Genomic DNA, 13,907 nt, shown 5'->3' with positions numbered 1-13,907 from the left:
TCAGTTGTTTGAAGCATTGTATATCAGGGTTGTGGGTTCAGTCCCTTGTCAGGGCACATGTGGGAGTCACCAGTGGGTGCATGGATGGGTGGAATAACAAATTAATGTTTCTTGCTCTCCTCTTTCCCTTCCTCTCTCACTAAAATCAAACAATAAATAAAATTTAAAAAAAAATTTTTAAGTGCCTGACCAGGCGGTGGCGCAGTAGATGGAGCATCGGACTGGGATGCGGAAGGAACCAGGTTCAAGACCCCAAGGTTGCCAGCTTGAGCGCGGGCTCATCTGGCCTGAGCAAAAAGCTCACCAGCTTGGACCCAAGGTCACTGGCTCGAACAAGGAGTTACTTGGTCTGCTGAAGACCCATGGTCAAAGCACATATGAGAAAGCAGTCAATGAACAACTAAGGTGTCGCAACGAAAAACTTATGATTGATGTTTCTCATCTTTCTGCATTCCTGTTTGTCCCTGTCTATCCCTCTCTCTGACTCTCTCTGACTCTCTCTGTCCCTGTAAAAAAAATAAAATAGCCTGACCTGTGGTGGCTCAGTGGATAAAGCTTCGACCTGGAATGCTGAGGTCGCTGGTTCAAAACCCTGGGCTTGCCTGGTCAAGGCACATATGGGAGTTGATGCTTTCTGCTCCTCCTTCTCTCTCTCTCTCTCTCTCTCTCTCTCCTCTCTAAAATGAATAAAGTTAAGTAATAATAATAAAAGAACATGGACCAAAAAAATAAATAAATAAATTTTTAAGTGAGAGGATGGGAGATAGAGTCCCGCATGCTCCCCCAATGGGATCCACCTGGCAAACCCCATCTGGGGCTGATGCTTAAATCAACCAAGCTATCTTCAGCACCTGGGGCCAGCGCTTGAAGCAATTGAGCCACTGGCTGCAAGAGGGGAAGAGAGAGAGAGACGAGGAAGAGAAGTAGATGGTTGCTTGTCATGTGTTCCCTAAACAAGGATCGAACCCAGGATTTCTGTATACCAGGCCAATGCTCTATCCACTGAGCAAACCAGCCAGGGCCTAAATTTCTTTAAAAAGAAGGACTTTCCAGCAGAAAGGGAAAATTGAAGAGAATTTTGGGGGTGATGGGACAGGGATTGCAGCAGGAGTGACACAGGTTGGATTTTTTTGGCAGGTGTTTAAGAGTCCAAAAACAGGGCAAAGTAGCAGAGAAGAGAGCAGAAAAAGGCTATACACCCTTGTTCTGACATGGAGGCATCCAGGATGGTCTGGGTCTATATGCTCCAAACTGGCCAGCTTGGTGCAAGTGGCCCAGGCTGGGAGGCCCCACTACGCGGGGAGGGTTTGATAGCTTGTTTCCAGCCTCAAGAGCTGGGGGCCCTAGCTGGCTGGTTGGAGAATTTGTGGGTGGTGGCCAGAGCAGCCCCAAATGCCTCCTCAGGCTTCCAGGGTGTGCACGCCATGGTGTTCATGGGCTTCGGCTTCCTCGTGGCCTTCCTGCAGCGTTAGGGCTTGAACAGCATGGGCTTCACCTTCCTCCTGGCTTCCTTTGCCCTGCAGTGGTCCACACTCACCCAGGGCTTCCTGCACTCTTTCTATGGCAGCCACATCCATGTTGGTGTGGAGAGGTGGGCAGCAGTTGCCTCCCCTGCTCCCCCAGGTCTGCCTCGGAGGCCCCTGCCCACAAGACCCACCTTCAAGTCCACTCTATGATGCAGGTTTCTGACCCATCAGCTGATTTCTCTTAGGTACCCTGCCTGTTCTTGTTGCCTGATTTCTTCTCCCAACATTGATCCACACACTCAGCCACACACATTACTTTAGGCCCCTTAGTACTGAAGAGCTGTTGGGAGGGTAGAGAGCTTCATGGAGAAGGTCAAGGTTCAGAGGAGCTCCTAGTTCAAGATCTGGTTCTTTTACCTGTCGGCTTTGTTCGCCAAGTCCCAGAACCTACCTCCCTGAGACTGGGTTTCCTCATCTACAAAAAGATAAGGTAATCCCTTTCCTCCTTGAAGGAAGAACTTAGACACATAGTGGGCTCATTGCCTCCTCCCCTGACCCCCTCCCCCAGGGCTCCCCTTGTTTTGGCCCCTTCTCACCCTCCCTATCCCAACCCTCCAGATGATCAATGCTGACTTCTGCACTGGGGCAATACTCATCTCATTTGGTGCTGTGCTGGACAAGACCAGGCCAGTCCACCTGATGTTCATGGTCCTGCTGGAGGTGGCATTGTTTGGCATCGAAGAGTTTGTGCTCCTTAGTCTCCTGGGACTGAGTCTGGATGAGGATGGAGTGAGGGCTGGGCCAGGCCCTGAGCAGGAGAAGGGGGATGGGGCAGGGCGGCCCCTGCACCTCATCTCTGCCTTTTCAGGTCAGGGATGCAGGAGGCTCCATGACCATTCACACCTTTGGTGCCTACTTTCGGTTGGTCCTCTCATGGTCCCTCTGTAGGCCTTAGCTGAAGAAGAGCAAGCATTGCCAGAAATCCATCTACAGTTCCGACCTCGTTGCCATGATTGGTGAGGTCTGCCAAGGTGGAGTGGGAGCCAGTTTCAGGCACCCTGATCTGGGCCAGAGAGGACTGTCACCAAGCATGGTCTCAGGGTGTAGCCTGCAGTCCAGGGGTCGGGAACCTATGGCTTGCAAGCCAGATGTGGTTCTTTTAATGGCTGCATCTGGCTCGCAGACAAATCTTTTTTTTTTTTAACATTTCTTTTTTTTTTTTTTAATTTTATTTATTCATTTTAGAAAGGAGAGAGAGAGAGGGAGAGAGGGAGAGAGAGAGAGAGAGAAGGGGGGAGGAGCAGGAAGCATCAACTCCCATATGTGCCTTGACCAGGCAAGCCCAGGGTTTCGAACCGGCGACCTCAGCATTTCCAGGTCGACACTTTATCCACTGCGTCACCACAGGTCAGGCGACAAATCTTTTAATAAAAGAAATAATAACGTTAAAAATATAAAACATTCTCATTTATTACAATCCATTCATTTCCTACCGCTCATGTTCATGGTTGCAGGTGGCTGGAGCCAATCACAGCTGTCCTCCGGGACAACACCAAATTTTTATTGGATAATGCATAAGGTACATGGGTCGTAGTATGGCTCTCACAGAATTACATTTAAAAATATGTGGCGTTCATGGCTCTCTCAGCCAAAAAGTTTCCCAACCCCTGCTGTAGTCTCAGGGGCTCTGGCTGAGAACTCCCTTCCTCTTTGGATTCTTCCAGCAGAGTCCAAGAATCTGTGCTCCTCTTTCTCAACAGTTTTATGACAGGGTTTTAGAACTCAGCCCTGGATTATGCACAGGCCTTGAGACCCATTCCCAGGAGCCTTTCAAAAATGTTGGCACCAGTCCCTGCTTAAAACCCTGCAGGCCCACCATCCACAAGTTAGAAACCAGACTCATCAGCCTGGCACACGGCCACTCACCCTCCTTCTCCCTCCCCACCCAGTCTCTCTCACACTAGGCTTCACCCATCTCTTACCCCAGGCCTTTATCCCAGTACTGCCTCCCACCTCCTAAGGACCCTTCCTCCCAGAAGTCCCTGCCCTGGCGTTGGGGGATTGGAGGTCATGGTTCACTACCTGTTTCTTCTAAGCACTACCTCTACTCTGGCCTTTGCTCCTCTCTCTACCTTCATAAACAAGCCAGGAAATAAAATTGATTTTTTTTTTTCCTGTGGGCAGTATTAAAAAGTAACTGAAGCACCTATTCTTACCTCTAAAAAGAGGCTGGTTTTGTATTTCTTGCTCCAGGTTTGTTGTGAAATAAACTATATGTAACCTTAGGGCAACTGAGGCCTCCTTGCCCTTTAAGACCTAGATAAGTTTGGCTTAAAGTCCAAAGGCTTCCCCGAGGTTTGTGTGCTATCCCAGAGGCCTATATTTTCTGCTCTCCTCTGCCTCCCAGCTCCTTCCAGACAGGCCACCTGACCTTTCCTTGATTTCTTCCAAAGCCTCCCCTCAGAGCACCAGTGTGGGAGTGTGGTGGATTTTAATGCAGACTGAGGCTGCAGGGAGAGGTTATCTGGCACACCCAAGGACCATGCAGCAGGAGGGGCAGTGTCTCCAGCCCCTTGCTATGCTGGCCCTACCCTAAAGGATCCTCGCCTTCTCTCACTTTGTCCCTTGGCTCCTCCTCCTTTTCCCTCCAGGACTGACCTGGGAACCTTGTGGGAGCCACTTACTTCCTTTCACCCTGCCTGCCTGCCCACCATTTAGGAACCATCTTCCTGTGGATCTTCCGGCCTAATTTCAACTCTGCACTCACTGTGCTGGGGGATGGACAGCACCAGACAGTCCTCAACATGTCCTACTCCCTGACTGCAGGCCCGCTCAGCAACTGCACCTGTCGGCACTCTTCCGGGGGGATGGGCAGCTGGACATGGAATGGGGAGGAGGCCTTGGGAGAAGTAGAGGGAGAAAATGGGAGCCGGAGGAGAGGTCTGAGCCCCTGCAAGGCTGATTTTCCAGGGAACAGGTAAGGGCACAGGCACATGGGTTCCACTGCACTGGAGGCTGTGAGGTCAGAGTGTGAGATGATATTATAGCAGAAGAGTTAGAGGTTAGATGGTGGCGGAACTTCAGAGGTAGGCATCACTGTGGTGGGCGGGTTTGGGTTGGGTGTGGGTGTGAGGATTTGAAAGGGCCTCCAGTGCCTTGCTCTTTCCTGCTTCCTTAGGCCCACATTCCAGAATGCAGCACTGGCTGGAGGGATTGTGGTGGGGACATCAAGTGAAATGATGCTGACATCTTTGGGTGCTCTAGCAGCCGGCTTCTTGGCTGAAGCTGTTTCCACGCTGGGGTGTAAGTTCTTCATGGTATGATGCCCCTCCAGCCCCGAGCAGAGCTGGGATGTTCAGGGCCTTCCCTCCCACCTCTCCAACAGGCTGGGGTTGGGAGGGCCACGCAAGACTCACTATTTGCGTCCTGTCCTTCAGCCCATTCTTGGGTCAAAATTCAAAGTTCAAACACATGTGGCATTCATAATCTTCATGGGATGCCTGGGGTCTTGGGAGCCCTACTGGAGGTCCTCATGGCTGGGCTGGCCACCCATGAAGCTTACGGAGATGAGTGAGTTGCCCTCCATCAATCCACACTGAAGTCATTATATCCCCCGGGAGTGACCTCTCTCACTCCCCGTTTTGTGCACCAACAAGAAAAGCAGTGTCTATTTTCATTCATCCACAGTCTGGGAGCTGAGGAAACTGGAGTGAGCAAGACCAGCCAGGGGACTGCCTTCCTGGTCCTCAATCAAGTTTAGCAGGTCATTGAACAGATTATTTTAGCAGTGTTACTAAAGGGTCAGTAAGAGATAATGACCCTTGGGATCAATTTTTGCACATCAGGGCTCAGAGGAGAGGGCAGGCAAAAGTGACCCTCAAACTGACTCTTTTTTTTTATTTTATTTCTAAATTTATGCTCTGGGGTTTTCCTTTTATTTACATTTTAAAGTTGGCCTTCAGTTGGTTCTATAAAGGGCAAAAGAAGTAACCCAGCAGAAAAGAAACATGATATAGTTTACAGGGGGAGAAATGCCGTAGCGTCACAGAGGGAGCCCGTGTGTGGCTGGTAGGATCCAGCAAGAAGCCACGTCCTGCTCCTCCCTCACACCTCAAGGCTTCAGTGTCTGACACATTAAAACAGGGGTCTCAAACTCAACTCAGCATGTGGGCCGCAGAGCAAGATCACAGCCGTTTGGCAGGCCGCACTAGGTCTACAAAAGGCAACTGTTACCCAACACTTTTCTCACTGCAGTTGAAAACAAAAAAAAATCAGTACAACAAGCACAATCGTACATGCAGTTTACTCAGTGTCACAAAACGACCAGAAACTGTAGTTCGCATCACAACTGCTGTTAACTAAGCTAATATCTAGCTAGGATGCTAGAGAAATGAAAAATACAAGTAGGAACCTAGGCTTACTTAATTTTATCCAAAATATTTTGAACTTCGTGGATTAGTCTGCGGGCCGCACAAAATTGTTCGGCGGGCCGCATGCGGCCCATGGGCCGCAAGTTTGAGACCCCTGCATTAAAACCTCCTAGAATCTTTATAGACTATAATTTGTGGGTGAACATAAAATTCTTGAAATCTTAACAGAATCCATGTAGAAGCTTCATAGAATCCTTTTGAAAGCCACATAAAATCCTCATGGAATTCATCAGACTGCTCATTGGAGCCTAAACCCTGCTGCCACGCCCCCTTGCCCCCCACCCTACCCCAGTCCTGGCCTGTCCTCTCCAATGGGAAAAACAAGTCTCCTTGAACTCAACTTCCTTTACTCAGAGGAAGGCCTCTTGACAGGTCAATCTCTTACAGAAATGTAGGGGCTAGAGACACTGCTGCCCAGCGCAAGGGGGTGATACCTTCTCTTCAGGCCCCTCGGTCTACACATCTGGCCCTGTGGGAACAGAGGAATCATCTACAAAAGGATCCCAGGGCTTCTGGGAGGAGGAGGCAGGGGTTTGATTTGTATTGCTTATATGTGCCCCAGCACCCACTCCTGCACCTGGCACATAGTAGGTCCTCAATAGATATTTGTTTAGTGAGTAAATGAATGAAGGTGTATGAATAGGAAAGGATTCCTAGGGCCCAGAAGGGTATCCTCCAGGAGGATGGGGCATACAGGAAGCCAACCAATGCAAGGACTAGACCAGGCTCTGCGTACTACAGGGACTGGCTAGAGAGCTGGACAAAGGAGGCTTCCCTGCTGGGTGGACAGAGGGAGGCTCATCTACTGGGGGACCCCATCTAGTGGGAGAGAAGCCAAGGAATAGCGTTCTGGAAACACCAGGACACAGTCTGTCTTGGCACCCTGGTGATACTGGCCAGGAACTGTATGGGCCAGTCTCCAGCCAGTCCTGGGCACGTGGGAGGAGACAGAGCTGGAGATGGTGTCCTTGCGGGATGTGGAGGAGGAGTGTTCCAGTTCATTTTCACTTAAGCGGTACAGCTTGCTTTCATTCTTCGGAGTTGCGTTTTGCCGGAAGTCCCCAAATTCCACCTCTCTCTGGCTTCTGTTTCAACCTCGATGACGCGGCTCTGGGGGGCGTGGGTCACTTCTGTATTGGCCAAGCATTTCTTTTTTTTTTTTTTTTTTTTTTAGCCAGTATTTTTTTTAACTCTTTTTTTTAATAATTTTATTTATTCATTTTTAGAGAGGAGAGAGAGAGGGAGAGAGAGATACAGAGAGAGAGAAGGGGGGAGGAGCTGGAAGCATCAACTCCCATATGTGCCTTGACCAGGCAAGCCCAGGGTTTCGAACCGGCCTGACCTGTGGTGGCGCAGTGGATAAAGCGTCGACCTGGAAATGCTGAGGCCAAGCATTTCTTCAAAATGCAAAGCCAGCGCAGTGGCCGCGTTCTTTCCCAGGATGTGCTGAAGCCTTCACAGGAAGAGTGGGGTGACACTCAGGATGCATGGAAGCCGCCATGGTCGTGCAGCAGAACCTGAAACGGGCCCTTTTGGATCCGCTTGCCCTGAGTTCTACCAGCACGGACCCTCATCTCTCTGACTTCCTGGAGAACCACTTCCTGGGTGAGCAGGTGAAACTCATCAAGAAGATGGGCCACACCTGACTCACCTCCGCAGGCTGGCAGCCTCCCTCAAATTGACTCTTGAAAGGTGTGTGGGAGGTGTTCCTGGCTGCGGGCCTGACAGACTCAGTCCAACAGGCTCCGCTGAGGCCCTCTTGGCTGCTGCATGATGCGATGCTCTGATGCACTGGCCAGCCCTGTCTCCCCACAACCTCTCCCTGCAGCCTACAGAATGTGTTTCCACGCTCAGTTGAGGGCCAGCGCAGTGCCCCCATCTCAGGCCATGCACCAGCTTTTCAGGTTGTTTGTCACACTGACGTTTGCATCTGTGGGCGGGGACCTTGGAGGCTGGTGACCTTGGCTAGGGGTGAGGGGCTGGCAGGAGCTCCAGGGAGGGCAGAAGACAGAGAGATGGGGTTATCTGGAGGAAGGGCCAGTGGATCCCATCCCCCGACATTCATTTACTTGGATATTTTTGTATTTATTTCTTTTTACTCAGATATTTATTGAGTGCTTACTTTGTGTCAGGTGCGGACTGGGATTGTAGAGTTCAGAGGTAACCTCTAGGTAAGGAGAAGCGAGTGGACACTTGCTTCCTACTGGTGCCAACGGAAGGTGGAGCACCCTGCTAGCGCCTGTAGGTTGGATTCCTCTATTCTGTGACTTCCCTGTGCTGCTACCTCTACCCACTAGAGGGCAGTACACCCTCAGGCTGAGGCTCTGAAGGGGATGCTGAGCTAGCTAACTATCTTCTGGCTGGGGCAACCAAGGAGTCAGCTTGGCTTACCACTAGATTGCAGCACAAAAATTTTCCACAGAGGCTGACTGCTCACTGATGCTGGGCCAGCCAGTCTTTCCCAATGTCTGGCCTTAGTCCTTTTGGCTTTCAAAATAAAACCTATGATTGAGTATCTTTATCCTACTGCTCTCAACTTGAGATTTTCATGTTCAGACAAGGTTCAATTCTTTCATTCATGTAATTATTTATTCAAGAAACATATTCTGCACCCCTCCTGGATAGGAGGTTGCAGAAAGTTCAGCATCTGTGGTTCATGACATAATCACTATTTGGTTTATTACCAACTGTGCAAAACATGAATGAATTACTTAATTTCTCTGAACCTTAGCTCCTTCTCTATAACGTAGGGATCATATCCTCCTTCAGGATCACTATGATTAGTCAGGAGGGCAATGCTTGTCAAGCCCTTTGCACAAGCATACAGAAGGTTCTCAACAAATAGAGCTGTGACTTGCCTGGGCTAGGCATCATGCTGGCCTCCAGCCTCCCAGCCCCTCTGTGCCTTGCGGCACCGGGTGGCAACCTACCCCATGGGGACAGCAAAAAGCCTCACACATCCTCCCCTACCACCACCAGGGCTCCGCCAGAGGCTGCCCTTCCTGGATGCCCTCCTGCATGCTCAGTGTTATGAGGACCAGATTTACTGGGAGGTAAGACTGAGCTGCAGCCCCTCATGCCCACAGGGCCCTGTCACCCTTCACTGCCGCACCTTCTATGAACCAGCCTTCCTCTTCCTTCCTTGCCAGCTCATTCTCCTCTGAGGTATTCCCCTGATCTGTGGCGTCCAGCCACCTGGAGCTACCCCTTCATCTGCTACCCCACCCCTGCCCTCCAGGTGCTTGGGGAGCATGAGGATGAAGTCCAGGGACCTCTGAAGGAGGAGGAACCAGACGCTCAGGTCTAACTTGCTTCTAACCCTTGGGAAGGTACTTTTCTTTTAGAAGATAATGACTGGCTGTGATTATGAAGTTCTTTCACAGCTCCTATCCTTCCTACTGCAAGAAAGAAACCGTGAGCCAGAAGGCATCTCCTTTCCACAGGCAGCACGAGGGGAAAGGCTGTAGAAGGCCAGGGAGATGGTGGAGGGGCAGGGCTATAACTGGCCACGGTAGGGGAAGAACCTCTCAGCAGCCTCACGAAGATGGCCACCACCACCCGCAACTTGCAAGTAAGTTGACTTGACTGCCCATCCATTGGTCCAACACAGTTACAGTGTGAGCCAGGGCCTGGCTCTTCAAGGGTGGTAAATAGCACCATCACCAAGGACTCTGACTCCTTTTTTTGTGCACTGGGAATTTGGCAAGTTCCTCTTATCTCTAAGTCACAATATTAGAGCCTTGGGGTGGAAAATATCCCACCTCCCTGGATCCATGGAACTCCCTTTAAGATACTGTGTTCTCCCGGGTGGGTACCCAGCCTGTGCTTGTCTGCCTGAAAAGACAGGGAGGGCTCATTCTCCCTGAGGAAGTCTGTGTCTGTTATAGGACAGCTTGGGCTGCTGGAGAGTTCTTATACACAAGAACTGCTGCCACTCTGACCCTCAACTCAGGCAGCTTCTGAGCAGAGTAAGAAGAGGGCACCTGCAGGGCCTAAGAGGGGCATAAGGAGTTCTTTGCCACTAACTCCTCAGAAGCTGGAAGCAGCCAGGCACCACCTGATGTCCCTGTCCTAAGTCCAAGGAGTGGAGAAACCCATGAGAGTTGCTTCTGAGAAGGACGGGGAAGACAGGTTCAGGGCCTCTGACTGCCTGAAGTCATCTGACCACCAGAGGGCACTCCAGATGCAGCAGAGGAAGATGTGGCTTTCATGCCCCTCCATCCTCTGTCAAGGATGGAAGTCCTTCCTCTAGCCTGCCTTTCTGTCTGCTTCAGCTCTGGTCCTCACCACTCATGCCACAGCCTCTTTTGAACTCCCAGCTCCGTACTACATGTCAGGTCGGTGCTAGGGTTTTCAGATCTCATCCAACAGAGAATCTATCCCTCCGATAGAGCTGAGCTCCTTTTCCAACCCTGCAGGACTGGATGCCCCCCTCCCTGCTGTCCTCTCCTGCCCTGCCCCAAGGCTTCTGGCAGTAGTTAAGCATGACTCCAGAGCCCAAGACCAAGGTCCAGTCAGACCGAGGAACACAAGGAAGCAATGGGAGGGTGTCTGGGGTCTGGCCCTGGAACAGGGGAAGATGGTGCCCTCATCAGGCTCCACATCACTGTGGTTGGAGAAACTGAGTTTGTCTGGGGAAAGAGGCCAACCACAGAGTTGAGAGGGGCGGGAACAAGGAGGGTGGCTGAGGGACAAGCATTATATGGGAACCATCCCTGCCCACAACCCAACTGTGTTTCTCCCCTTCAGTCTCCCTCTGCAGCTTCCCCTGTCCAGTGCTGGCTGGGATAGGTATGTTAGGGGAGAGTCTGATGCTGAGGCAGAAGGCTGGTGGCTGGCATTGCAAAGAAGCTCCTGTCCTGTCAGCCCCGGCTGGGACAGAGGGAGTTTGAGAGAGCTGAGGCCCCGCCCCAACTTTACCTTCTGGGGCCTTAGCTACCATCCTGCTGACCTGCATTGTCTCACAAGAGGCAGGGTGGCTGCTGTCCTACAAGAGATGACCCTGCATCTCCTGTAGTCAGGGAGCTCCCCAAGCAGTCCTCAGAGGTCTGAAAGACTTCAGGCAAAGGAAGAAGCAAGGATACGATGAGATCCGTCCCTGCCCCAACTCATTCTGGGTGGGGAAAGCTATGATTATTCACTTATTCTTGACACCTGCATTCTCCCAATCTCTCCTTCTACTGCTGGTTTCTCCTTGACCACAACTAAATCTACCAGGCCTGAAAAAAATGGTCTGCTCCAGCCCAGACTGGCCACTGTTCTCATCTCAATCCAAGAAAGCTTCTTAGAGAAGGGACAACTAAGCCCTCTCTGGCAGAGGGCATTTACCCAGCCAGCTTCCAAGGGAGGAAAGGCTACAGGTCCCAGGATGGCCCACCAAGAAGTCCCTGAGAAAGGATGGACAGGGTGGCTGCTGTTCCACAAGAGATTGCCCTGCATCTCCTGTAGTCAGGAAGTTCCAAATTCTATCAGCCCATGAGGCCTCCTGTGCTCTGGGAGATGCTGCTGAGCGCCAAGGCTCAGGGACCTCTGTCCAGCGCTGGACTCTCCTGAAACAGGTCCTTGGGTTCTCACTCTGCATTTCCTTCTCTCCCTCCCCAAACCTTGCCTCTAATAACTAGTACATTGGTGGACTGTTCATAGAAGTTCCATTTAGTTGGGCTGGGTCAACATTCCTGGTCTGGGTATGGGGGCAATCGTTCCATCATTGCTTTCAGGCAGGGAGCTCAGCAGGCAGGCAAGACAGGTATCCTTGGAGCCCTCCGCTGAACCAGGTCCAACCCCCTCCTTTGTCTTCTCTGTAGTCTCTGGCTTAGCACTGTAGGTCCCCCACACGGTGGCCCATCCATTCAGGCTGGGTCAACTGGGTGACAATGAGCAGGTCAAGAAGATGGCAGGGACAGGGGCTAAGGGAGCTCCTTCCTCACCCTCTCAGGACTACAAGGCCTCTGCCCCTCTAGGACAGCCCCTCTGATCACTACCATTATTCCTCCCAATTCAGGGCAATCAGACGCTTGCCCACTCATGAACTCTGTCTGTTCAGGTCAGAACTCTAAGAATAATGACGGATGAGTTCCCTGAGCCCCTGCTCCTCTCCCAGGGCCCCACTGATAGAGAAGACAGGCTGCAGTGAGGTCAGTCTGTGTGGAAGCCAGCAGAGCCAGAGACATTGAGAGCAAGGTTCCTGGAAGTGGCCACTGTTCTGGCATTGCACAAGTGTGTGGGGTGACAGCACCTGCCCAGCCATCTGGACAGGAGACCCACAGTCTCACAGGAGATGTGTGGCCAGATCCCCCTTGACCAAGAGCTTAGAGCTGCTCCAGTGACCTCTGGAGGGCCTGTGCTCTGAGCCCGAGCAGCTTGGGAAAGGCCTAAGATCTGTCCTCTCTTTCCCCCATTGGGATTCACATCACGGCGCTCAGCGGCCCAGAGAGGGGAGGAATTAGACACGGCATGGGTGTCCGAAGGGGGGGGGTGGCCTTCCCGGGGCAGACAAACTTGGCAGCCGCGACCCCCCACCTCACCCCGATATTTCTCTCCCACCGTCAGGATCTCCCACCCTCCTCCTCGCGGCTCTGCGCCCCTCTCTTTTGTCTGGCCTGCCGGCCCGCAGTCGGGTCCCAGCGCCTCCCAGCGCCGCCCAGTGCCCCGGCCCATGCGCCCGCCGCCGGGAACCGCCAGGAACAATGCGAGCTAATGTCTCCCGGCGGCGAGCCGGCTATGCAAATGACAGCGGCCTGTGAGAATCCCCTCGGCCGCCCGGCCTCCACCGTCTGAAAGCGGCAGGCGGCCCGGCAGGGTGGGGGAGGCCGTCACTGCATAGGGATGAGCTGCGGGCCGGAGCGCCCGCCCGCCGGGACAGAGCGCCATTGTCTGTGCGCTCGGTCTGATCGCCAGTCCAGTACGCTAGCCGGTCTGGGGAGGAAGGCAGAAGGTGTCTCAAACCACGCCTTGGGGCCTAGGAGGGCTGGTCACCTGTCCGCTCCATACCTACTCTCTCCCCAAAGAGCGGTTAAAACGTGGTGGGCCCACAGCTTAACTCCCCCACACACGACCTCAGTAACCCGCACAAGCCAATCTCTTTCTCTGGGACTCTGTCTCTGGGACTTAAACCTGGTCCATAGTTGCTGCTCTTCACACCCTCCCTACCTGTTAACCCGCCCCTCCACCTCTGTCCATTTTTTCACATTGCAGTGAGCCAAAGGAATCTCGCAGCTGTCTCGGGAGCCAGTTCCCTTCCAGAACGCTGAGGGAAATACTTCAGGTTTGGATTGTTGCAGGACAGATGCCTCAGGGATCCTCTTACTTCTGAACTCAAGACCATCCAGGCCTTGCTTCCTGCCTCCCTCTGCTGTCCACCACCAGTTTTACTGGGAGAAAGGCTAGCCATGGCAGGACTGAAATAAACTTATCCAGTGATGTAAGGTAGGGGGTTGCCACATAAAGCCCCCTCCCACAAATGAAAAAGGTGAGTCCCTCTATCCTGGCCTGGGAGTTGGTGTCCTTCCAACAGATGGTATTGGTCTACGACTGGGGGGAAATACCTGGACAGTGGTACTTGGAGCAGAGTTCCTTTTAGCTAGGAACTCAGACCCTGCTTTTGGATGGTACAGGCTGAACTCCCGTAAATAAGCTTGAGACCCAGCACAGTGCAGGACCCGAGTCCTTCTTTCCTAAGTAAATCCCCATGAAGACCAAGATCAAGGGCTGATGCCTCTCTGGTGAAAAGCTGTTTCGGAGATGGTGCGGTGATGCTTCTAGGAGTCATGATGGTTTTATTTTTGGAGGGGGGGGCAAAATCAATCAGGGCAACACCAAAATAAGGACTACCATTTGTCCCAGGAAATTCAGGTCTTCAGTCCCAATAAGGCAGGAGAGGGTTGAATGAGGGAGCAGGGAGAAGATGCTGGCAAGGCAGGCAGTCTTCCCAGAGGCAGGGGTCCTGGATACCTATGAGGCTTATTCATTTTAGGGTTTGCCCAGGCTTCCACTAAGGTAGAACTCTTCCCCT

At 52.2% G+C, this 13,907-nt stretch overlaps 1 protein-coding gene across 1 annotated transcript; it reads left to right on the top strand.

The window, feature by feature from the left end:
* The first annotated feature begins 1,409 nt into the window (after positions 1-1,409).
* RHBG (Rh family B glycoprotein) lies at positions 1,410-9,203 on the top strand. The gene is given in 12 exon segments (XM_066254510.1): positions 1,410-1,601; positions 2,085-2,255; positions 2,335-2,482; positions 4,185-4,301; positions 4,304-4,357; positions 4,653-4,783; positions 4,904-4,931; positions 4,934-5,036; positions 7,725-7,770; positions 7,772-7,847; positions 8,876-8,949; positions 9,135-9,203. Coding segments are annotated over 12 exon segments (1,194 nt in total). The 5' UTR covers positions 1,410-1,424.
* Positions 9,204-13,907: the final 4,704 nt, after the last annotated feature.

The sequence above is a fragment of the Saccopteryx bilineata genome, chromosome 2 (genome assembly GCF_036850765.1).
Source record: "Saccopteryx bilineata isolate mSacBil1 chromosome 2, mSacBil1_pri_phased_curated, whole genome shotgun sequence".
NCBI lineage: Eukaryota > Metazoa > Chordata > Mammalia > Chiroptera > Emballonuridae > Saccopteryx > Saccopteryx bilineata.
The sequence above is the reverse complement of the archived record's forward strand: the minus strand, read 5'-3'. Positions and strand labels throughout refer to the sequence as shown.